The 26199-nt window shown below is 48.0% G+C and overlaps 1 protein-coding gene and 1 pseudogene across 1 annotated transcript; both read left to right on the plus strand.

The window, feature by feature from the left end:
• The first annotated feature begins 5983 nt into the window (after positions 1-5983).
• LOC129381273 (uncharacterized) lies at positions 5984-6862 on the plus strand. The gene has a single exon (XM_055064005.1). It carries the CDS (start codon positions 5984-5986, stop codon positions 6860-6862), a length of 879 nt encoding a protein of 292 aa, XP_054919980.1.
• A 12939-nt stretch (positions 6863-19801) lies between these two features.
• On the plus strand, positions 19802-24903 carry LOC129381274 (uncharacterized; annotated as a pseudogene).
• The last annotated feature ends 1296 nt before the right edge of the window (positions 24904-26199 follow it).

The raw sequence follows: 26199 nt of genomic DNA on the forward strand, positions 1-26199 counted from the left end.
TGACGTTCCATTGTATGATTTGTGTGTCCATATTTAATGTAAATTAGTGCTGTGTTTACGGAAACGGAAGGGATGCCTTAGATTACAAAGCCCTTTCGAGGCCCTGTAATAGGGGTTTTGTTCTTTCTGGAGCGTTCGAGGGAGCCTCGCCGCTCCTTAGGCGCTTGGTGCGCCTTGAGGATGGGTGTAGTGTCCATTGCCTCTTGTGAGGCGCCGGACACGTGCTCTTGCGAGCGAGCGGTTTTCAGGGGGAGTCCCGCCTTGGAGGGCAAGACCCCTGCGCCCACCAGCCCGGAGGTCGATGGGGCTCCCTGAGGGATTTGGCTGCGCTGGCCGTTGCCAGCGCTGGAGGGGGCCTCGGAGGTTGGGGCAGCCTCGGCTGCGCCCACCTTCGGGGTCGATGGCTCCATCTGCTCGGTTGGCGGAGCAGCGCTAGCTGCAACCACCGTGGGGGCAGATGGCGTGACTGCCGACTCACTGACTGTGGGTCGGACAGCCGCCGGAGGCCGTTGTGACGCTGCCCCCTGACGCGCCACATCGGCAAAGGTTTTCTTTGGCAGGTATACTACCCGCCTTCGTGCCTCTTTGAACGATATATTCTCTTTTACTTTTATAGTCACAATTTCTTTTTCCTTCTTCCAGGAGGGGCACGACCGCGAGTACGCGGCGTGGTCCCCGTCACAGTTTACACAGTGTAGAGAGTTCTTACATGCTTCAGTGGCGTGTTCAAGGGCACTGCATTTGGCGCATGTTTGGCGGCCTCGGCAGCTCTGCGAGCTGTGGCCAAAACGTTGGCATTTGAAACATCTCAAGGGATTCGGCACATACGGCCTTATACGAAGCTTGATGTACCCGGCCTCGATTGACTCGGGCAGGACACTGGAGTTGAAGGTGAGTATTAGGTGTTTAGTCGCAATTTCTTTTCCGTCTCGCCTCATCTTGATTCTTCTGACATTTATGACATTCTGTTCGCTGAAGCCCTCCAAGAGCTCAGCCTCAGTCAGCTCCAATAAATCACCATCGGAGACTACGCCACGCGTGGTATTCATGGTACGATGAGGAGTTACTGTTACTTTGGCGTCACCAAATGAAACTAGATTGGGCAGATTTTCATATTGTTTCTGGTTGCGGAGCTCCAAGAGGAGATCGCCGCTTGCCATCCTGGATGCTTTATAACCTGTACCAAAAACTTGGGTAAGAGACTTGGACACGAGGAATGGAGAGATTGTTCGCACGGGTTTGCCTGGTGTTTCAGAGTGCACTACATGGAAACGAGGAAAGGTTTCTTTTTGGCGGGCAAAAAATTCAAAGACATCATCGGTGCGCCCCCTCTTGAGGGAGCGATCAGGTAATGGGGGGAAAGAAGAAGCCATAAGAGATTGTAATTTCGGCAGTAACGCCAGCCACCCACCGTGGAGTCCTACAAGGGGACGCTGCAGGATCCGTAAAACACGGCCTGCAAACGCCAGCAGTACGTTACCACTATAACCAAATACGAAATAACCTAGGTTGGCTATTCACACAAGGTTAACCCTTGCTGCCTGGAAAAATTGGAAGTAAGTGGAAGCTAGGAGAAGACAGGAAAGATAAAAAGTGAGAGAAAGACGAAGATTAGAGGAAGAGAGAGACAGGAAAAGGCAACTACCGATTTCCCCCGGGTGGGTCAGTCCGGGGGTGCCGTCTACGTGAAGCCGAGGCCAAAGGGGTGTGTTGCCGCCGCCGAGGGGCCGTAAAGGTCCAAACACCCGGCATTGGCTCAACCCCCAGGATCCCCTTTTCCCCGGACACGGCTAAGCCGCGCACGGCTACACGCGGGAGGGTCCAACCCTCGTGTGCTCGGGTCCGTGGTGTCGCAACACACCAAACGCCTGCTGACGCAGACGCCCCTGCGGGGCTCGTATTAAGAAGACGCGCATGCACACACATTGAGCTATTGGGGTGTATATCTCTAAGGTTACATTAAACTGTGACTTACACTGTAGAATCTCGGTAAACGGAATCGCAGCTTATACTGAATAGCATCATGGTTGGTTTGTTTTGCCTTAAGGAAATGCAAAAAAGAAAGTTCGTTAAGCAGAACCACTTTTTTTCCAACTCCGGGTAAACGCTACTAAAAGCATTAATGAAAACAAAACTGAGCGGCAAATCTCAACGGCGTCACGATACATCCTCACTGTTTAGCGCTTTTCCTGCCTTTCCATTTCAAGTTTTCTTGGCAGTTCTCCACGTTATTGCCACGGCGGCTTTTGGAAATACCGTGTTTACGTGGTTAGTGTGGCTACAGGGAATATAGTGTCGCTTTACCTTGGCCATGACTGACGGTGTTTTCTTTCGGTTGGTAATGTCGAGGAGCTGCGAGTTAGCTTAGTGTTTCCGATGGTGGCGCAGAAACGCAAGCACCGTTACTGACGCTGGAGAGGGAGGTCCGTGTTACTAACGGCCTTGATAGTGGTTGCTTCACTGAAACTGCTATTTTGTTTTCGACATGACTGTTTCGTTATTTATATTTTGTGCTGCTAGCTTTAGGCAGCGGCTGCATACAAGCAGAAACATTGTAAAAAGAAGCTTGTACTCAAGTCTGCTGCATCGATTATCCGCTGTCGACAGTAGAGTATCTGACGCTTTCAAAAGAGAATTTGTGTCCCCATGAGCTCAATCTCTTGGCAAATGGAACTCTTGATAAGCGTAACTTATTTTCCTAGTCCCTCGAAGTTCCGTTTACAGAGAATCCGCTGCATGCGGGATCATCGACTGCGTAATAACAAGCTACTCACTCGTTCTGCTGGTAAAGATGTTCCGATGACCAAGAAAAGCCCACAAGAGTGGCAGGACTGCCAACATAGGGATGCCGATCAGTTCCTCGGTGTCGTAAATGTGGAGAAAATCACGAATTAAAAGATTGTTCATCATAGGAAGAACGGTGTTGTCTTTGCAGTGCTTCTCACTCAGCCGACTATACTAACTGCTCTTCGAGAGCAAAGGAAATACAAATTTTCGAAATAATTGATCAAAAGAGATGCTCAAGATGGGAAGCGCATTCCATCATTTCGGAGTGATCTCGCGGATGTGCCTGTGCAGCAAATCGACTATCTCATGCAGTTGACTCATCGCTTTCTGATGTCATAGCTTCGGCAGTAGAGAGGGCGACACAGAAGGCATTAGATAATATATCTGTGAGCCTATCGGAGTCATTAGCACAAATGGTTACAACCCAAATGACTCAACCCCTTCGGGTGGTTGCCCGCCCAACCATGGCCTGCGAATGTTGCAGAAACATCCAACCCAGGCCCCTCTAAACATCGACCTAACGAGACCTCTCCTCTGTATCATGCAGAGCAGGAATCAGATTTGAGCTCAGATTGTGGCTCGTAAGAAACGCACGTGGCGATTGACTCCCGTGCTCTTAAACGCCGCGCATCTCCTGTTGCGCAAGGATCTACAATGACAAACAACATTAAGACTAAAAAGTGCCAGAAAGACAATTTTTCTCAAACAGACTTTTTGAAGGATAGCATCCTCGACAAGGCACTTTCTGCTGCCGGTCTTAGCAAAACATAGGTTCGCTGAAAGTATTACAGTGGAATAGCCGTTCTATTTATTCCGCTGCAATTGACTTATATTACCTCTGTAGCCAACACTCGCTTGATATCATTGCATAGCAAGAAACCTGGTTATCAACAGAAAACGCATTTCATCTAAAGAATTACCGTACATTTTACTTGGACCGTCCCTCTCGCGGTGGCGGCTTAGCTATCTTTATCGCTTCAAAAATTGCGCACCGGGCTAAAATGGCTTCAGATTATGGCTTCAGTCAGATTATGACTTCAGAAAAGCGAAATTCTAGCTATAGACATTTATATTCCAGGCCTCATCCTACTCACTTTAGTTAATGTTTATTTCCCCGGAGGTATCCTGAATACTAGTGTCATCGATACAGTAATTATGTCCTGCAGAAAAGAAATCATTTTTGCCGTAGACTTTAACTCTCACCATACTTCGTGGGGGTACAAGACCGATTCGAGTGGTAAACGTTTGTGGGATTGGGCTGCTAACAATAATTTATCATGCATTAACGCACGAACACCGACATTTATTAGTAGTAAGTCACTTTCCGCAATGGATCTCACCTTCGCTAGTACTAATTTGTCTATCTCCACTCGATCTGCTATAAACTCGGGCACAAGTAGTGACCATCTTCCTATTCTTTTTGAGCTCGTATGCCCATTGACTCAAATTACTACGCATTAAAATACTTTTGTTAAGTTCAGCACATTCAAAAAGGTCTTACACATGGCTTTATCAAATCAGCAATTGGATAATGAAGAAGAAAAAGCCATAAATTTATTATCTGTTTTAAAAGATTCCGTAAAAAAATTCGATTCACTACGCACTCCACTAAAAGCGGGTCTTCTAACCCTTGGAAGAACGTAGAGTGCTCACGCCATTACAGGATAAGAAAAGCAGCGTTGCAAAAACTACTTCATAACCAGTGTCCCAGCAATTGGAGAGACTATAAGTTCACGGCAGCAACATTTAAAAGAACAGTTGCAAATGCGAAAGACAACTTTGATTGTGAGCACTTCAAATTTCTTTCAAAGGCCACCAACGAAAAAGCACTTTTTCGATTTCTGAGGAATAAAAAGGTCCTTCCGCCACGAATAAACGTCGACTCTGTGGTTCCAACACCTTGCGAATTGGCCAAATTACTGGAAGATACTGCTAAAGCCCTATAATGTCGCTTTAAGTCGATTTTGCCCAATCACCTACGCCGCCTACTCATGGTGAAGACTTCGAAGAAGTTACAATTTCGGGCTGGAAAATGTACTAAGTCAGTTGCTAATTTAGCACCAGGCCCGACAAAACCACGCACCCTCAGGGTACGTTCCCTCCAGGGAGCGCACTCTCAGGGTACGTTCCTCCAGGGAGCTCCCTGAGCTCCCCGGTCGGGGGCGCTCCCTCAGGGAGCTCCGCTCAAATGGTGGCAAAGGGCGTCCCACAAGGGTCAGTGGTGGGCCCTTTCCTGTTTAATCTGGCCCCTGCCCGGCTGCCTGCTGCCATGCCGATCGACCCCCACTACCCCGGGAAAGCCTCCATCTACGCGGACGACATCGCCCTATGGGCGCGAGGTCCACCGCAGTACCACCGCAGCGCGCGCTTGTCCCTGCAAAGGGCCCTCGACACCGCCGCTGCTTACCTGAGCAGCACTGGCCTTGCCATCTCGGCAAGGAAGACGGACGCCATGCTGCTCCAACTAAGAGCAGCCATCCGCCCCACAGCTGCCCGGTTGCACCTGGAAGGCGTCCAGTTACCCTGGAGCATGGCAGTGACGTACCTGGGGCTGCGCAATGATCCCCGGCTGTCCTGGCTGCCTGCTGCCAGGACCCTGTACGTCTAGGCTTTCCGGGTCCGCAATGCAGTCTCCCAGCTTCTTGCCCGAGGACAGGGCTCTACCACCAGGTGGGCTCTGCGGCTGTTCGATGCGGCTGTTCGATGCAGCAGCCACTTCACGCCTGCGGTACGCCCTCCAACTCGTGGCACTTGTGTGCCACGAGTTGGAGTCTCAAGAAGCGGGAGCTGCAATCGGGCCGCGATTAGGCTCTGCCTGGGCGCTCCCCCCAGCTCTCAAGTCGCTGCCACCCTGGCCGAGGCGGGAGCATGGCCCCTGTCACTCCTCCTCCTGCAACAGCGGCTACGCCACGTTGACCGCCTCCACCATGCCCCAGATGGCAGTGCCCTGATGTCCCGCCTGCGCCCTCGGCCCCACTCACAGATGGAGAGACTCTGCGGGCTGTACGAGGAAGAGATTGGGAGGCCTCCAGTGAACGCAGCACAGCTGCCTCCTCCCCAGAGACCACCCATCACCACAGAGCTGCCGGGCGTTTTCAAACGGCGCTTCCCAACCTGTGCCCTGCAGTAGACGACTGCCTCCCTCCTGCACGAGGACCACGGATGCCACTTGCAGGTCTAAGTTGACGGCTCGGTGATGCCGGACACGGGCTCGTCGACTGCGGCCTGTGTGGTGCCTGTCCAGCGGAAGAGCAGACATTGTCGCCTTCACTACCACGCGAAGCCAACAGTGGCAGAGGTGGAAAGCCTCCACCTGGCTGTGGACGTACTCATGGAGGAGCTGTCAGCGACCCCGGAGACCACCTACTGGGACTCCAAGGCGGCATTTCTCAGCCTAAAGAGACCAGAAGGGGCCAGCCTTGGGGTCGCCCTGCTCTCGACCAGGCCAAGGGCGCTCCAGGAGGCGGGCTGCTCGGTGTCCCTGCACTGGCTTCCAGCCCACGTGGGGATACCGGGCAACGAGGAGGACGATGCACTGGCAAAGCGTGTCCACCACTGCGTGGTCCCGCCCAGCCTGCGAACAGCTAGTGACTTCACAAGCCACAGGCTGCGACGTCATCTGCTGGCCTGCCATCCGGACAAGCGGATGCCCTTGGGCCGCCCTCCACGACCACTCCCACAGCGTGGCCTCGCACGCAGGGAGACCTCCCTCCTGCTTCGACTGAGGATTGGTTGCTGCTGGATGGGGGCTTGCCGCCACCGGCACGGCGTCATCGCCTCTCCAGCCTGCGCTTCCTGTGGGGAGCCCGAGACCCTGAAGCACCTCTTGCTGGCCTGCCCTGCTTACCTGCAGCATCGTGGCCGCCTCCTGCAGGAGTTCCGACGCCTGGGGCTTCCTTCTGGACAGGAGGAAGACATCCTCGAATTCCCTGGTCGCAACGAGCTGCCAGCCCTCCTAAGTGTCGTCGAGTACCTCGACTCGTCGGGGCTTTCGGAGAGACTCTATAGGACTTTCTGCAAAGACCGATACCCTCACGGTTATCCAACCCACTCACGGCTTCCTGACCTGCCCTAACCATCTGATACCTGCTGGATCACCGCACCCTGGCCTGTCACCAGATTACCCTTCCGGCTGGACCCACTAGGCCCTTCCTGCCGGTCTGCTCTGTCGCTGCCATGGCGACACTTTTACCTCCTACTCTCCTACTTCCTTTGCTACCAATCTGCCCTCCCCCCACCCCATATTGGCGCTGAGCCGTGCTTCCGAAAGAGCTGCAGAAGATAGCGTCAACCTTTCCTTTCCCCGTCAAGAACCACTTCACTCTGGCACGGCCGCGCGTCGTGCGCATACTCCCGAGAAGCAGCGATCGTACGAGCACGACGCCGCGAGCAGCGGCGGAACTGCAACCGTCGCCATCGAGCCGCCGACCCGGCGGCGTTAGAAGAGCGCACCAGTGCCGCCGAGTATGTGTACGTATACCGTGTATGTTAGACCGGCCGCTTCTAAACAAGGCACAGAAAGTGCCCCACGTCATGCGTTCTGGTGAATCGTTGATGTCGATGAAACGCACCTCCTTGTTGTGGGTGATTTCAACGTGGATATGTCGACACCCGACGACACGTGGCTAATTTAATTCTTGTTACAGTGGTTCGGACTACATTGCCACACGGACACCAAGGTGCCAACGACTACGAGGCGCACGTGTTGAGATCTTACATTTTCCAAGAATCTTCTCGTCGTGGTCGTCGCGGAACCTCGGACCGTTTATCGTAGTGACCACAAAGCAGCCATTGTAACGTGCGTGGCATCACTCTCGTGAGGTGGTCTTTAGGCGAAGGTTGTGCGGCGGGGTACACAGCTTAGTAATAAGTATGCATGTGTTGTGGTGATCGAGGGGCCTTCCCGTGCTTCATCCCCCAGCTCGTGCATTTGCTTTGCTCGATCTCCGGGAGCCGCCGCCATAATGGCAACATGGCGGACACGGCTAGCGCACCGGAGCTAATTTCTCGCGCAAATTGTGCTTCTCCCTCCCGGTGTCGAATCAGCGCTCGAGCAAATGTCACCGGGACGCGCCCTGATTGGCCTCCCGAGTGGTGGTCAACGGGCGCCCTCTCCACCCGAGATCTCTTCTGTTGAACGCTTCATCGCGCCGGCATATGGCCCCGGCAGATGCTCACAGGCGCGCAACGAGTGGTTACGTGAGACCTTTGCTTCCGCGATTTCCCGTTCTTGTGAGTGGTGAACCACGAATACCGTCGTCTTTCCTAGGCGAGTCGACTAGGGAATCTGAGGATTGTATCGCACCCAATTACAACCGTCGAATCGGTTGCGATACCACGCCAATGCTATCGCGACGGTCTGGAGTATCCCCACCTCCGAGGCATCCCCCCTCCGATGGTATGGAATATGTGGAAGGATAGCACCCTGGTAATTCAAGATCGGCGCCGTTCTTTGGTAGAATTTGACGTCGGTCCTTTTCATCATTAGTTCAGGCTGTAAGGTAGTGGTGGGGGGGAGGGCGCCTTTTGTGGACCCATCAGCCGTCGGTGTCAATGCTGCGTTGAATTCATGCTAGGCGCTGATGGATGGGTGGGGGTTGCCTCGTGGCAAACGTCGCATTTAACGCTTTTGGATGTATTGCGACGTAACAAGACTCATGAGTTACTTTGCCCACCTATGCTTCGTAGTGAGTTCGATAAACCGAAACCTAGGATCCAACGTAACGACCATGAGTGCGGAATGTGCTTAAGGGTAGTATGCTCAAAGTTTGATTTATAGTCATCGCAAATTATTTGCAGCGGGTGCGCATGGCAGCATCTAAGCGTTGGTTAAGGCAAGATTTGCCCGCGTAATATGTCGCTGGCAGCTCGCGCAACATACGTTCCTGAAGTACGTACGCTGCCATTTTACACAAAGCCTGTTGCTCATGTTCAGGTTGGTGTTCATGGAGGAAAGAAAAAAACTTGGAGGGCGCTTAAGCTTCGCCTTCAAGAGTGGAACGCGATGGCGTTATCGCACCCCGTTCGCACCGCCCGCTCATTCGCTCGGCATGCTGTTGAGTCACACAAAGACGAAACGTGCGCCTGAGCAAGCGGAACGAACCAAAGAACTCGGTATCTCGGCGGGAGAAACAATCTACGCGAACCAAACGTCGTGATCGGCACGGACAGCCGGGCCGCGACGCGCCATGAAGGCGGACGCGATCATGGGGCTGACGCCTCGATAGGATCGTCCTCTATCTCGCTTGGGAGCACCACGCAGACGCATGACTCCTCGCCAGCAGCACGGCACACGTCGCAGGGGATGCTTTCCCACCAGACGCGCTACGGCGCAGCGATCACGTCAAAGGCGTCCCGCATCGGACGCTGCACCTAGGAATCGCGCTGTGAGCGGAAAGAGGAGCCGCGTCGCCTAAACACTAGTGTTCAAGTGACGCACGCTGGAAGTTCGAAGGGGAGAGCGCGAGAAAACTTATTAAACGCAAGGGTATCGGGGCATCCTCGCACCGGTCCCCGCACGACCCCGAGGCGCTCAAACGAGACGAAGGGGAGAAGCGGGCGAGTGGCGCGCCACCTGTCGGGGCAGCGCCGTACATTGCGAGGAGGGGGTCTTCTGTGTTTGCAGCAAGATGGCTCTGCCTGTGCGCGGAAACGTACTTCGCTACGCGTTTAACTGCGACTTCTGTAATTTACATGCTCCTAATTACCGATACACACCGCAGTATAACTTTCTACGGCACGTTTATAAGGCAACACCGCATTCACTAGAGGCGCTTTTGTCCCGCTTTGAACCATCGAACTCATGGCTGAGTGGTAGCGTCTCCGTCTCACACTCCAGAGACCCTGGTTTGCAAGTTGTTTTTATTTATAAATTGCCTTCCGCAATTTTTCGCTCACGGCCAACGCCGCCGACGCCGACGACACCGGCTTTTCTGCGACACGAGCTCCTTAACGCTGTCGCGTTAAAAACTAAAAGGACCACTGCGAAACGCACTTGAAGCCAATAGAGTCGTCCCTGCACGTGATCGTGTGCGGCAAATGTGAGTGTCTAGCGCTGAGTGCTAGCCGCGCTCAACGCACGCTCTACAGAAAGCAGAGTGGGTGGGACAGCCAGGTGCAACTGCGTCACTCACACGTTGAAAAAAGTACGATAAATGTGCACGCTGCATAAACTACTGAAGTTGCAGCGTGGATATCCGGAAAAAAATGTGCACAGAGCCGTTGGGAAATGATCCGATTAAGCGCGCGTCACTTAAACCTACATGGAACAAAGCACACTGGGCCGAGTCCACAAAGCTGGTTAGCAGCTTTTTAACAGCAAAACACTATATATTAATGAAAAGTCACTCGGGTGTTTTATGGTCATATTATGTTATATATTGATATTGATTATACTATACATTTGTAAAGTTATATGCTGGGCAATATAATACTTTTAAACATCATCTCATACATTCCTTAACAGCCCACTACTTTAAGAGGAAGGAGTGTTTAAATTTGTTTTGAATGTGAGCCGAAGTCCTTGATTCACATATATTGCTAATTAAGTTTAGGATTTGCGCAATTTCATTTCCCCTCTCGATGTTTTTTTCTTGTGCACAGATTTTTTTGTCTGCCTCTGCAAAAATGTATACATGTGGCCTACGACAGCGACGTTTTGTGGGCCGCCAGTTCTCTTCTATTAAGGGAAATTTTTCTGGGCAGTATGACCTGCTAGGGCTGTGGCAGCAATAATCTTCAAAATCCATGTGTGGCCACGTTTGGTGCTATTTGTCACTTTTGGCAATTACACGTTGTGCATGTCGTCTAATTTATTAGGCAATAAAATTTGTCTATGTCGCAGGGCGTCAAGTAGATGTCCTGCTGCATCTTACCCTGCATGCATGCTTTGTGCAATGCACTGCATGAAGGGGTCTTCTTTACCGTGTATGTCAAAAACATATTTAGCATCATAATCTGATTTACTTTTATGTTCCGGTAACATGCCATATGCTACGGCATTCACTAATGGGTGGTAGGTCGAAGAACTGGCATTCATTTCTGCGTGATGCTACCAAAGCACACGGCGATATTTTACAACGGGCACCCACAAAGTAGGTGAAAATTTACTTTTGATATAGGGAATGGAGATGAGAAAAATATTCATATTGGCGGATAGAGTGATGCACAGACTTTTTGCAGATGTGAACTGTCCTTTATTTTTTAGGATTGTATAGCAAATCATTGTGTTTTATATGCTGGTGTCACTCTAATCTGCCACCTGAAAGTGAAACCAGCATATCATTTCTGCCTCAACCCAGGCACGTACGCAGGATTTTTTTTCGGGGGTGGCCCAACCCAAGGTAACATTTCTATGCAAATTAGGGGGAGGGTACTTTTACTAATACAAATGTGAATAATGCCCACCATTCGCCATAAAGACGCGTAAACCCGCAAAAGAGAATTGAAATAACGTGTATCTCACAGGTACACCTGTGAGAAACACCTTTTCTTTACTTGGCAAACAGAGAACCACATCAAATGGACTCGCGCATGAAAGATGTCAGGAACAACCTTGCCAAGAACAAGTTAACAAGCGAAAGTCCCAACTAAAGATTTCTAGTGGCGTTTTTTGAATTAGCTCTGGAAGAATTATAGAGAAATGTATATTTGCGGAACAATCACAGTTCTTTTGCATCCCTCGTTTACTGCTCTACCAAGTGCCAAAACCAATTCGTGTTGTTATTTGGGAAGTTGCGTAACGATTCGTGATCCCCAGTCCCGTACAACCGCGTAGAGCGCAGGACGCGGTTATATAGGGTTCTAGACGTACTGAGGCCACCGCGGAAGATTAGAAAAACACCCATTAGCACAGCAGGGAAGTGGATACGTCAAGCGGCTCGATTCATAACTGTAGAAGTGTAATTGATCTGCCATACGCGGTTTGGACCACGACTATGGCATCTGATATACCAGAGATGTGCACACGGAATTATTCTCAACTTCCGGTGGCGTTTTCTCTGCTTCCTGTTTAAATAAAAAGATATTGTTCTATAAATATTTTCACGAACAATTTTAGCTTTTCCTCCCTGTTTGGCTGCTGCCGTGGCTTTCTCCCTAAGTGGATCGCTTAATTTGTCATCTGCTTGCGACTCTTGTTTCCAGTTGCCAATTTTGCACGAAAAGTGCTGTACAAGTAGGGAAAAACCAGACGAGGTAACGGGTCACAGTCATATTGCTTATGAGTTTAACGGTTATTGCAAGGTCGGATGATGGACGCTGTTTCGCAATATCTAATTTTGCCCCTTATCTAACCCATATCGCGGATATATGGTTCTGATCTGCCAGCGTTGCGGCGAGCCGTCACTAGAGCAAATAATGAAGCAAAAGGAAAAGTTAAACGCAACTGACAGTTTCTCCGGCAACAACTCGTTCCACGAGCATACAGACCAGCTGACTATGAACCGATTCCATTTCCTGGCCCCTGGATGAGTCTAAATAAGGAAGGTTGAACTAACGAAGCAACAGCGATGCGCGTGATCGTTGAATAGATGGTTAGATCAAAATTTTGTTGGGCATTATAAATAAAATATTATAATTAAAACAGTAAACTACGCCCTGCCTGCTACAACAGATAGTGACAACTGAATTCACCTTGAGTTAGTAGTGCGGGCCGATGAGAAAACTGGTCTCCACACCCCAGGAGATGCTGATAACTACCGCCATCCGAAAGGAGTGCAAAAATTGACAACCATTTCACTCTGTGAAGATGGCATGGCTGCGAAAGCTGACGACAGTTAAAACTCTCAAACGAGAAGCAAAGTGTTTCACCTCCGCTGCGGGTCGGCCTGAATATAATGCAATATTGGGCCGACCCACGGCGGAAGTGAAGCGGGCGTTGCGCACCGCGCATACGTGGGCCGATCCCGAAGATAGTGCAACACCGGGCCGACCCCGGCGGAGGTGAAGCAAGCTTTAAAAACTCCCCATACGTAGGCCATTCCAAAGATATTGCAATACTAGGCCCACCCGCGGCGGAGGCGAAGCAGGCGTTAAGAGCTCCCCATACGTGGGCTCGTCCCGAAGACTCCGAAGGGCGCGTTGTAAGTTCCCGAGTCCAAAGGGGTATGTGCCATGGATCTTCGACCCTTTCTCCACTATCACCAGGATCGGTCCACATGATGATTTTTTCTGTTAACGGAGGCCCCAAAAAACTACAGAGGTTAATCATACATTGCTGTCGCTTGTAAAAGGCGGCAAAATGTTGACCGCCAAGTAGATTGATTTGTCGGCGCTTTAGGAATGCGTATGAGGAGTGGTGGTGTGGGTTGATAGGGGGGGGGGGACGCTTAATTTCGGGGGGGGGGGGGGGGGGCCCGGGCCCCCCCGGGCCCCCCCCTTGGGTACGTGCCTGCCTCAACCACAGCATCGCTGACAAAATGTTTCCCCGCTAGAAAATATTTCAGTTCTCATGAGACCCAGCAGGGCAAAATTCTTTGCAACAAGGATGTGGTTTATGTAGAGGTGCCATCCTTGGTTCAATAAATGGAGAAACATTAGCGTTACATCGGCATCCAAAACGTATCTTTTTTATACTCAAAAAATAATTTTACGGGCGGCATTAAATTGATTCGTGTAAGTAAAATGAGATTGTTGACCCGTCAGGCTTCGTTACAATAGTGCGACGCTAAAAAAAATCGTGAAGGCTCACATTTGAAAAAACTACCGTGGCATCACTCTATCCGGCGCCACAAACTTTATTGCGATAGCAATTATATGGACGCTCCAGGCGCATTTCTGCCGTCGCTGTCACTGTGCGGTTCCGTGTAAAATTCAAGGGCGATAAAATCGTCGCTGCGTGCCATATGCTGTTTGTGCGCGTGAAAACGTGCAAGGGTGAGCCGGGGAACGCGGCTCAATCTCGCGCTCGCAGGAGAGGAAAGCGGGGAAGCAGCGCGCCGTCTTCCGTTGCGCGCAAGGCTTCAGGGGGAGGGTAGGAAGGGTGGGGCGTTCTACTCCAGGTGGCCCACGCATGCCGCGCGCGGCCGCCCGGGCCGCTATGTCGTGAAAGGCATGCGCGCCGCGCTTTGTTGTCGCGGCTTAGTTCGTGCTGATGCGATACGTAGCACGAAGGTGAATTCGCTCGCTGCTGCTTCCGCACTCCAGCGTTTCGACAGGGAGTTTCCGCGGTCATCGAGTGAGATGTGTTCATGCTTCCTTGTGCGTGCATGGCACCATGCTTGTTAATTTACTTACTATACGTCTATGTTTACAAGTTTACACGGTTGATAAAACCACTATAATTGCTTCCTGTAGCTGTTCACCAATTTGCTATTGCAATCGATGCTTCGCCTTTCGTGCGAAACTGCGGCACTTTTTCTGACGCCCGTGCCTCATTTAATAATAAATATAGGTGGACAACCGACGTGTTACTGTAAACGTGACCACGAAAATTAATGGGACTGTCTAATAAATGTCTTTAGTTGTTCTTGTCAAGATGTCCGTTCGCCAATTTTTAGCATAACGTTAGGAGGGCTTACTGAAGTACCTCGAGACGTGCAATGTTTTGAACAAGACAGCTACTAGACTTTTGAATTATCCGTTCATGGTATAGTATATTTTAAACATTTGTTAGCTGCTCCTGTGCTTCATGAATAACCCCTTAGGGCTTTATTAAATTTTCATGCTACTACTTCAAGGCGTGCCACCCGACGACATCGATGGCTGCGGACTTTGCGGCTCTTCGCGCTGCACTTTGTCTCATCAGTCAAGCGCAACCTCGACGATGGTCGATGTTCAGCGACTCTTAGGCAACACTGCAGTTTTTGCTATCAGCCATGCGGCGCGGACCACATGAGCGGCTGCTTTGCGAGATTAGAGAACTTATCCATATACTTTGGCCGTGAAAGGACACCCCGTGACATGCCAGAGGCTTCCAGTCACTCTGGCGTGATAGGTATCGAGCACTCCGATAACGCTGTTGGGTCAGCTCTTCAAGACAGAAAATAGGAGTGGACACGGTTATCAAGGTCAGTTGTCGGTAGAAAACTTGTGCTCGCGCGGGATATCACGTTCTCTATGTAGAATGCCCGAAGTTTTCGAAACCGCGGCTGTTGTCTAAATTGTTGTTCGTTGTGATACACAAGAGCATGTGCTGTGATAACCTGCGGTGATTGTGACTGGCACTGATTATATTTCTATGGTCCTTGTCACGCTGTCCACTTTCTTATCTTTCTGCTTATCACTTTCCCGTTCCCCGGTGTAGGGTTCAAACAGAATTTTCCGCTCTGGTTAACCTCCCTACCTTTCTTCTTCCATATTTATCTTCACACCACAACTACTAGCTACATCGGATGTCACCCCCACTGGCTCGGCTTCCACTATATGCGGTACTGGTTTGAACTATACTGAGAATTGACAAAATGTGTAAGTCAGAAGCCAGCAGCTAGCACAGCACCGCGAAATGTTGGTGGGAGTAGGGGGAGGGGGCAAGAAGTGGCAAAGCAAGGGTCGCTTTTAAAGACAGCTGACTGCAGCGATTCTTTCGACAGTGTTGTCCCACAGTGGAGATGGCAATCTTGCTTTGGCTGCATGTTTCTTGCTCAAATAATTGCACTCACGCACTATGAGAGAATGACCAAGCGCCGTTATAGGGTTGTCGGTTGCGGAGTGAGGTCGAAGAAGAGTAAGGCATTTTTTTGAAGTAATATTTTGACGCAAAGAAATATTTAAGTAAAATTTATATAACTAAAATTAATTTTGTGTTACTAGATGAAAGCGTTCTTTTAAGAAATAGCTTCTGGATCTGTCTTGTTTGTCGTGTGCCCAATTTCTTTTATGCTTGTTATAGTAATGAGTTTTGTGAAAATCGAAATACAGGGACACACTTAGACACACTCAGTCTCTACATGTCTAAGAAGGCTGGATTTATTTAGAGCTAATGTATAAGTTTTATGGAAAATAATGTTCGCTGTTCTTTGGGCAAAGTCTTATGGAATTTTTTTTCATCAAGGTGATTTCACATTTTACTTTCCGGTCGAAATATTGGTATTTCACAATATTTGATTAAGACAGTCACTGTGCATCATGTCTATTACGCTTTCTTTTGTATATCATCATGGTAAGGTTGCCTTGCGGTGACTGTATTGAATTTCTAGAATTTGTGTAAAGCCACCATATATGCTGATTTATTTATTTAGTATAGGGCAACATCCTACAACCCGCCCGATTTTTCGGAAGCGTGGCACTTCAGACAACCATTAAAGAAAAAAAGTTTTCTCGCGCCATTTTTAAAGCTCCCTGTTTTTGCAAGTCAATGCATAAGCCGTCGGTGATGAAGCAATTGCCTTAATAAATGTTTCTAGATTTTCAGCCTGGATGAGTCGTCCTGAAGGTTACGATTGGAGACAATTCAACTATAGGCCCAAACCTTCTTGTACAAAGCGAAATGACACAACGACATCAACAAGATTTGAACGAATACCTTTTCTATCCATTCGCAGTACTGATTTATCGAGCATTTGACGGCTGTCAATAGAGTGATGTACTATCACCCTATTTACTATCACCCACAACATAGCTATCGCCCACCAAACGTCGCATCCTCCCCAATAAACCACCCATCTCCCTAGGATGTCCCCAAATGGCTGGAATGTCTATATCCCGAAGCAGCATTTGTAAAGCATTATCTACATGTCTTCCTTGGATATAAGCCAAAAACTAAATGTTTCTAAGAACTACACAGAGCCATAGAATGCCCCTGTGGGACTAAATGTTTTCATTAAAATGCAATCAAAACCAAAACAACCCTCTTTAGCCCGCAGAACGCCCCAGTGGGACTAGATATTTGCACTAAAATACCATCAAGAGCAATATAGCCCATTTATTCCCAAAATGGTACCAAATGGGAAAAATGAATCCGAGGAGCGAACCTTTCGTCCTCCTATTATTGCATGGTCGCCAGAATCATACGCCAGCGTGTTGAACGCGGTCGCCTATGACGGTGCAGCTGCTGCAGAATTCTTGCGAACGCTTTAGTCGAAAAAAAAGCGCTCATTTTGAAACAATGGTAAACAACCAAGCGCCTCGTTTCTTCGCGAGTGCAGGTTGTGCGGTGTCATGGTGCTGACGTTACGCGCTCTTTGTTTGAGCGTTCTGTGCGCTGGTTCTTCTTTGCTTCGAGCTCCTTGCAGGCGTTGCGGCAGGGCTCTAGGTTGGCTGGTCATCATCCCACGATGTGTGTCGTATGCCCAAATTTGTAAGACAAGCTTGCAAACGGCTGTTTGTGCTGCGCGTGCGTAGAAGTGGTGTGAGTGCTGCGCGACCGCGTAGTTCGAAGTCGCGAATTAGTACTGCGTGCATTGCGAGGCTGCAATGAAATGCGGGCGTTACAGTACGGCAGTATGAACACCCTTGAGGCGACCTAATCGCTGCGGGGCTAACCTATTCACGTGTGCGCAATGCGCCGTCCAGCTCGTTTTTCTCCTTTATGTTTTATTCCGGAACCATAGCATGCTTCAAACGTAGATCCCGATGATTCTTACGTCGTACCTGTTGGGCATTTGGCTTTCATTTGTAGCAACATGACTTTTATTTTAAGGGCCTACTCCAACGAACAAGTTTCCGACAATTTTTTTCGGCAACGGCCCAACGTGGGCCGCATGCTTTGCTATAGCCACTTCAGGCTTCGGCTCTGGCATGGGCAGACTGGCTATGCTCCATAGGAACCATACTTTGGCGTCGAACGAGCGCCTCACTGTTTTTTGACGGCGCCGGCAGATGCCGAAAAATCCGCCGCAAGCTAGTTACTTGTGGTTTGGGCTTTAGACGTTGAAATATTGCGCAGGAATGCAACGCGAACTAAAGTACTCGCCTTAATGTATGGCATCGACGACTTCATATCGGGCATCAAGTGGTAATGATCCAGCATGTATATCAGTCTGCATTGCACTAAACCACAAGCCGCGCATTTTATTTGTTACGGCTGGTCGTTTGCTCATTTTCAGTCCGGCCTGATGGGGCGTCACAGATATCCTGTGGAATTCTCAATGTGCCCTGGCACCACGTCGCGCGATCGATATTATGCAGCACGTTCTTTTTATTATAACGTTTTTTATTTGTCAGTGGCTAAAGTTCTTGATTATCATTTCTTTTAAGCTTCTAGCATTCAGAAATGATAATCAGGAGTCATACATTTTATTCAATGTGTACTGAATATGGGATGAAATAATATTTCAGCTTTTATATTTTGCGAGACACAAAAGACAAGCTCTGCAGAATACCAGTCCGCGGGCCAAATTTAAGCTTTCTTTATGCAAGATAGTGCATCCTGGGTTGTGCCTGAGAATATTTTGCATGGTAGAAGTATCTTTTTTCAAAAATCTTTTCGGGTGTGCAAGACAAGTTTTACTTAAGAAGAAGCGTGCGTCGACAGTGCGCTTTATTTTCATGTGCTCTTCGATAACTTGAAGAACCTTCTTCGAGTCCAGAAAACCAAAAATCTCTTCCAAGGAGAAGTGGCGTAACTTGATCACCTTTATTTGTGGCAATGGGGACTGCATTCACAGAAAAAGAAAGAATAACACGTTGCTTGATTTTCAAATCAATAAGTATTGTAATTAAGTAACTATAAGTTGCTTTGCTCAGCTATCCACAACAGAAACTTTGCTCCAGCGTGTCAGAAAAGTTACTGTGGGCTTTATGCTAAGTTGTCCATTCTCAATGATCAGCTATGAGAGGATCAAACACCGTATAAAAAAATGATACGTTCGACTTTCTGGGGTTAAGTAGATAAAACTTTTGGTTCAATCTTACCTGACAAAGTAGACCGAGAGCTATTTTCCTTAGAATGGTTACACAGTGGTACATGGCCCCGAAGTTTGTTGCAGAGTTTTCCATCCAGCAATACTGTTTCACCATAATTTATAAATTCGCGGCCACTTTAAATTATTTGTATTTGCTATGGCATACTTGCTGTGCAGGGAGTTCGGTTTAAGTATATAATAAGCGCATGAGTGCTGTAGGGAGATTATACGAAGCTGTGGAAACTTACCGAAGCTCCAGGTCCAATTATTTTTTGTTGTGTTTTACTCACTTTTCAGAAGTTAAAGAACATCAACGGAAATAAGAACTAGAGAGTTACTGCCGAGTGACCGCATCTGAAGTTTACAAGACGTGTGCCCTTCTACAGAATAAGTGAAGTAAAAAAAAAAAAACGGTAGGTGCAGTGGTTGTCCAGTAAAAAACTATTTATTCTTTCTCATGTATTTAGATAGGAGCCCCTTAGCTAAGGCTTCCTCTTATTGTGAACACTGCGCATTTTTTTGTTGCCAATTTTAAAGCAGGCACACCGAATGTGTCTGCTTACATGCAATTTTAGTCATTGTTTAAAATTTCCTACTCAGTGAAATAACGAGGGAATGATGTGTTCAATGTGATGTTGCTTTACAATTTTTACTCTGTTAATAAATATATTTTCCAAGGAAAAAGTGGCGTACGTGAAGCAGTTTTTTGAAGTATGCCTCCTTACTGCAGAAGCACAATATCGTGCAGCGTACGCGTGAGCTAATTTTTGTGCGTACAACCGTTGTGAGTGGTACGCACATGTTGCCGTCAAAACAGCACGTAAAGACATATGTTATTGTGGTAACTCTATATATCGCTTCCTGTGCGTCTGCACATGCCGTGCAAAATCAAAGGCAAGCGATGTGCTGACTCCATCAGCCTTTCTACGTGTTCTGTCTCTGCAGATGGCGTATAATGTGATGACTGCATATATGAGCATAAGCAGTCATGGCATGTACTATTGGGGGCAAGCTCCACCACCGGAAAACCTGGAGCCACCGTCGGCGTGACGTGGTATGAGGGATCACGTGGAGACGGCGGCCGCGTCGGCTGCTTCGGAAGCGCCGAAGCGAGCGGAAAACGAAAGTTTAAAGTTCCACCTGCGCTGCGGTTCTGATTAAGTGGGGAGGTTTTTCCTGACAACACTGGAAAGCTCTGTAATAGGTATTGGCTTCGTTTGAAGGTGTCCAACATGGCAGGGTACTGCTCGGTACCACAGTGCCGGATGTACGCAACGGAGCCCGGTGTCAGCCTTAACGCGTACGTGCCGGACAAGAAGCTGCGTGAAGCTTGGGTCGCGAAATTTAGAACTGGCAAGCAGCCATCGGGTGCAACTCTGGTGTGCAGCAAGCACTTCCGCGAGGAAGATTTCTGCTACGGCGTCGGGGCTGCGATGTTCAGTGAGTAGCAGAAAGCGCGCACAGAGACGCTCGCCCGCGCGCGCTGCCCGGCTAATGTCATGAAGCTTTGGTCTACAAACTTGTTGTTGCTAGATACTGGCAAGTTCACTGGAATGGAAAGGGGACTGTAAGAAGCCCATTAAAAAAGGCACGACATGCGTTCATCCTTGTGTAGCATCAAACAATGAAATGTACTGGGTTAAGAAAAAGAAGCGGCCGGTAATTGCTCGCTGAGAAAACCGATAAACATAGAGTGCGACGCAACTTGAGAACAATTGGTATTCTAACCTCTAATACTTTACAAGAAAATAAAATAAAGAGATTGAATCGTCACGACGGGACATCACAAGTCACCGTCGTAGGCGCCAAAGTCCCTATAGTTATAACGAGGTTATTTTTGAACAGCTCTGCTAGTGTCCACGCAACAATGGTCGCTTGTGTACTGACAAATGCTCATATGCTGGGACCTAAAGCTCACGACACGGCGCGAAAGATTAGACAGTTTTTGTTACACGTAAGCAGAGACTTCACGCACGCAAATGTGAAAGCTCTACGTACCAAACGCGCGCTGCCCCTGAAACACTTTTAGCATAGAGAAAGGATTCAACAAAAGCGGACACCACAGAGTAATATAGTAATTGTAAAGAGTGGACACTCCCATAGGCGCCTGCGGCCGACTTTGGCTCTCAGCGCACCTAGCGGAGTCGGCGAAACGCACCAGCCTCCAAGATGCTCGCCGCAAGCCGCCGAATCTCGGAAGCCATGATTTCAGTTTAGTTTCTTTTATTACTTTTTTCTGTGACCCATAACGTTGCTTAAATCAAGCGATTTCATGAAGGCGCTTGTGCCGCTGTTTATATGTTGCAACGATGAACGCGCAAAGGTGTTTCACTTTATGTTAGTTTTATTTAAATTCGTATTTGCTGTTTCAAGCTGAACTTAGCGCAACAATCATGCCAACTGTTGATGAAGCAGAACGTTATCGCTTGTGATATTGTACGTCAAGTAACTCACGCCAAAAGGTGTATTGTAAATAAATGTGCCATGTTCCTTAAACATAAATCAACTTGCTGCACAGTCAAGAACACGGAAATAGCAGAAAACAATTTATTGCAGCAAGATTGTAACATGCAGATACATTAAAACGGGAAGAAACTGGGAAATGCAAGTCATACCGGTGACATACGGCGCACTTTAAATCGCGATCAAGCCCCATCCAACTTCAGTTTCTCGGTTGCGATTGGTTCTTTTGCGCAAGCTGTGCGAGGGAGCCAATCGCTGTCGAGAATTTCGATCAGGATCGGGCTTGATCGCGATCGAAAGTGGTCTTGTAACACCGGTATAATGGAGAACAGTCAGAAATTAATGGCGTGATGGCAATAACTTTACAAGCAAAACACATAGAGGACGTGTTGCAAATACCCAGATTATGAAAAAAAAAAACTGCACAGACACGCCAGCAAATAATTTCTTCAAAATGTGATCGTTCTAGAAGGAAAAAATATGACGCTTTTTCTTGTACTTCTGCGAAGGAGGGTGAACTAAAGTAGCAAAATTATGTGAATGGTTGCGTGCCAAAATAAAATGGCTACAAAAATAATTGGGCACGCACCAAGATCCTCACCTCAAATGTGTAAGCCAGTGTGTCCGTCATTGAACAGCTACAAGATATTGGAATCACAGTGAATTAAGCCCTTCGTGTTGGAGGTCTTCACCTGCTTTCTTCGAAGCCTTGCAATCGTCTTCTGATACTTGGAAATTTGCCCTTGAATATGCATGATGTCCTTTGGCTGTAGAGTGCATATATTGAGGAAATAGTGCCGATTCCTGCAATACGCAGAATGACAGGCAGAAGGTAAGCGACGCTGGAGGCTTCAAAACTATTGAATGTAGACGCTACGTTCTTTCAAGTAAGCAGTACTGGACCCTTCAAAGCTTTAGAATGGAGATGCTGCGTTCCTTCGTGTGGTGCGTGTATTTTAGATCTAAGGTGAAGGAAGCACTGTTGTAAATGCTAAGACAGAAGAAACTTTCCACGGTAACGACTCTATACACAATTAAAACATGAAAACACGTATCTTCAGCCCAATTCAAAACAGCTAACAGCGCACGAGTGCACATAGTCTGCTACAAAGGTTGAGAGAACGTACATTATTGCCATACTGCAAATATTGCACGTGTACCGCTTTAGGAAAAGCTGCATTTCGTTTCAAAAGTGAATCACCATACTTTTTCAGAAATCTCTGCGCGTAACCTAAAGCTCTCTGCCCCGAACGGCATGGGTTCAAAGGCCACATTTCCTAACGAACCAATTTACTTTATTTTCTAACTTCGTCATTGTATCGAACGTGCGTCGCAGCTCGGACGCTGCCACGTCGTTGTTATCGCTAGCATCACCACTCATTTCTGGGCATGATAAAAAAAAGAATGCGAATTGAAATTCAGCGTAGCAAATGGGCAGCAGCTGTTTATTGCTTCAAAGCCGCCGTCACTCGTTCATGCGGCTAACAGTGACATAACGAAATACGAAGAGAATAAGTCGTTAGAAACGAGCGAAAGGTACATCCCAAATGGTGAACCTTTGTCTGAGAGTGTATGTACACTCTTAAACTAATGTACACCCTTTGGGGTGTATATTTGCCACACAACAATAATCATCATCTGTCTTGCTTGCGTTTCCTTCCTTGAAAACGCTGCGCTCGCTACTTTCTTGTCGAGAATGCTCTGTCATGCTGATAATGGGCATGTCATTCGGGACTTGGAAGTACCGGGCTCGCCGCGTTAAAGAAAGGAAATGCGTACAAGACAGATGACGATTATTGTTGCGGCTAAAGGGTGTAATTTTTCTCAAGAGTGTAAAACAAAATTACACCTTTTGGGCCGTATCTTGCCACACAAGAATAAACGCCATCTGTCTTGTGCGCATTTCCTTTCTTTAACGCTGCGAGCCCGGTACTACCAAGTCACGAACGGCATGCCCGTTATCAGTGTGACAGAGAACTCTCGACAGGAAAGTAGCGAGCGCAACGTTTTCAAGAAAGGAAGCGCAAGCAAGGCGGATGGCGATTATCGTTCTGTGGCAGATATACACCCCAAAGGGTGTACATTTGTTTAAGAGTACGCGACGCACGCTAATAGCGACCATGTGGACGTATTGCAATAACCGAAAATGGCTCGCGCGTGCTTCTCCACGCCATCTATCATCATGTATAAACACTGCTGTAGCCAATGACATCTAAGACAAGTCCTAAAGCCAAGCCAGTCGGGTTGCATTGGCTCGCAAAACGCGTAAAAGTGTGGTTGTGCCGATCGGAGCTTCGCAATGCCTAGAAGTGTTTTTTGCAAGCGTTATCTGCTGTCAACGTTGTCGTGGGATGAGATTGACGACCTCAAGATGACAGGAGCGGAGCGGGAGCTTTTGAAAGGTTCGCTGGATGACGTGGAGTACCACTTCAGGCGCAAGAGATAGTCGGAGCTTTTGCGCGACCGGTCGCATCGTGGATTGATCGACATCGACAGTATAGAGCCCTTACTGTTCATGCAGCAGTTTAGGTTTGAAAAAAAAAAAGGATTTCGATGACTTGCTTCGTGTACTTGTGATGCACTGAAGAGTGCGCAAGACGTGACCGTGCCAGGTCGGGAGGCGTTATGCATCACGCTACGATGTCTTGCTTACCGAGCAAGTGGTGCGATATCGAAGCCATATTTGGCAGGCATTCATCGATGATGTCGAGTGTGGCATCACAGGTGATTTGCCACATCGCAGGCTAGTTTCAGCACATACTTAATGACTGCAACAACCATGACTGGCTGTCTCCTGTCCACCTTGGAGAGTGTGCAAGTGTAAGTTAACATTGTTCTTTTACTTTCGCGGAAATGCTGGACGAAACCGCGAAAAGCCATTTTTGCTGCCTCTCTCCGCTATGGCTATTTTTCTCTTCGCTTTAGGGTATCCCGCCTCGTCCTTACTTATTTTTTTTATTATGTGAGGACTAAATTGTCAGCGGTAAATGGAAATTGGAAAGTTCGAAATGTAGAACAAATGCCCCGCAAACTGCCGCGGACATGTGTCGGGATAAAATGTAGAGAAAACAATAACCCCGCCAAACGGCAGGGTTGCAGGTACAGAAATTCATATGAGGCATCTACACAGCAGTCGACTTTTCATGCAGAAATAACCTCCCCTTCAAAACTTGATTTTGACCCCGAAACCTTGCTCTTCTGCTTTTAGGCTGAACATTTTACCTTGGGAAGGTTCACACAAAGTAGCCACGTCAACTATATTACATGTGAACATTGCATTTTGGTGTGTATTTCAAGCTACATACTCTTACTACAGGTTACGGACATATAAGGGCGTTGGGGGATGTCATCTAGAACACATGGCTTTATGTAAGGGAGCTACTTAAAGGAAACTAATGGTTCTATTTTCCATCTTAACTAAAACCTGTGTTGTGAGCTCGTTTCATTTTGTCATCTCGCAGGCCATCCACAACCGTGGTGCAGCACTGACCAACTGCTGGGCATTCATCGATGGTACGGCACGCCCCATATGCCGGCCCAAAAGGAATCAGCGCGACTACTTCTCCGGCCACAAGCGGAAGCATGTGGTGAAGTACCAGTCGGCGATATGTCCGAATGGCATTGTATGCCAGCTTTATGGCCCATGTCATGGAAAGCGGCATGATGCAGGTAGGTTGCCTGGTGTCCTATGTGAAAAAAAAACACTTCACCTCCATACAGATGGGATACAGATGCATAAACTTCAACATGCCTATTGCACTGTGGACGGACATGGACAGTGCTTATTTCCATCACATTATAAGTATACCAACTACATGACTGCTTAGAAAGCAAAGCACGGACAGAAACAGCTTTAGTGCCAACCTTAGCCTTTTTGTCCTCCTTTACACTTCGATGTGTGTGAAATGGTCTTCCACGTACATTTCAACATACCTTTTAGATGGCTTTGTTGAGTCTTTGCAGAAAATGTATAATGTATGCAATGTAAATGTTCAGCTGCTGTGCTAATTTTAACAGAACTGATGTTAATTTTGCCGTTATGTGAGTCAATCGAACTCTTTTTTTTATTGCAGGGATGCTCAAATGCAGTGGCCTCTATGCCAAACTGGAGAAGCAGGTGGGGCCCCATCACTTCGTCATGTACGGTGATCCTGCCTAGCCCTCGAAACCACTCCTAATGAAGCCCTATGGCGGCCCTTCCTTGACTGCCACACAGCTGGCATTCAACTACAACATGAGTCGTGTTCGTCAGTCTGCTGAGTGGGGCTTTGGAAAGGTTGTTGCTGAGTTCACCTTTCTAGATTTCAAAAAGAACTAGAAATTGCTGCGCCAATGAGTGTCTCAGATTTATAAAGCTGCCACTATTCTAACTGCCAGACATGTATATATATGGCAGCCAGGTGTCACCGTACTTTGGACTTGATCCGCCTAGCTTACTTGAGTATCTGAGGTCACGTCATTGAAGTCCTCGTGCATGTATGTGCTCAGACGTTTACAATAATTATGTACACTTGTGCATTGTAAGTGCTATTTGTTTGTTCACTTCGGAGATATGTTGATTGCCTTTTCACAAATGATTATTTGCATTTGTATGCAGTCATGTTTTGTATCTTTAGCGCATGACTGAACACAAGTTGTCTGAACCACGTTGCTTCCAACGTCCCTTTGGTTCCAGTTTTTTTTTCTACCTGCTGTCGCTATCAACCACACCCTGTTTTGTGTAATTGCTGTAATAAAGTGGGAATTACAAGACGTGTGCGATGTTCAGATGGTTTTGACACCTTTGCTGCAACTGCAGTGTCAACATCCAGTGTATATTATTTGTTCATGTTAACATTTTCCAATGTACTTATCTTGTTCAAGAAATTTTCCATAACGCTAAAAAAAGTTTGTTGTTAGGCTGCAAACATGCGGCGCTCTTCTGCCCTTTCACGTCTTTCCTCGACGCGCTCTTCTGCTTGCAGGCGTCTTTCTTCTGCTTGAGCTTCAGTGTTTTGCTTCATTTCTTGTTCCTTGAGCTGCATTTTATTAAGAGCATTCTCCTTCTCCCAGGCGAGGCACTCTTCTTCCAGTGCAATGCACCTGGATTCCATCAGGAAGTATTTTTGCTTCATAAATTCATCGTGCCTCATTCTTTTCTTTATGAACTCGTAGTCTTCTTGCTCCA

Source organism: Dermacentor andersoni, chromosome 1 (genome assembly GCF_023375885.2).
Source record: "Dermacentor andersoni chromosome 1, qqDerAnde1_hic_scaffold, whole genome shotgun sequence".
NCBI lineage: Eukaryota > Metazoa > Arthropoda > Arachnida > Ixodida > Ixodidae > Dermacentor > Dermacentor andersoni.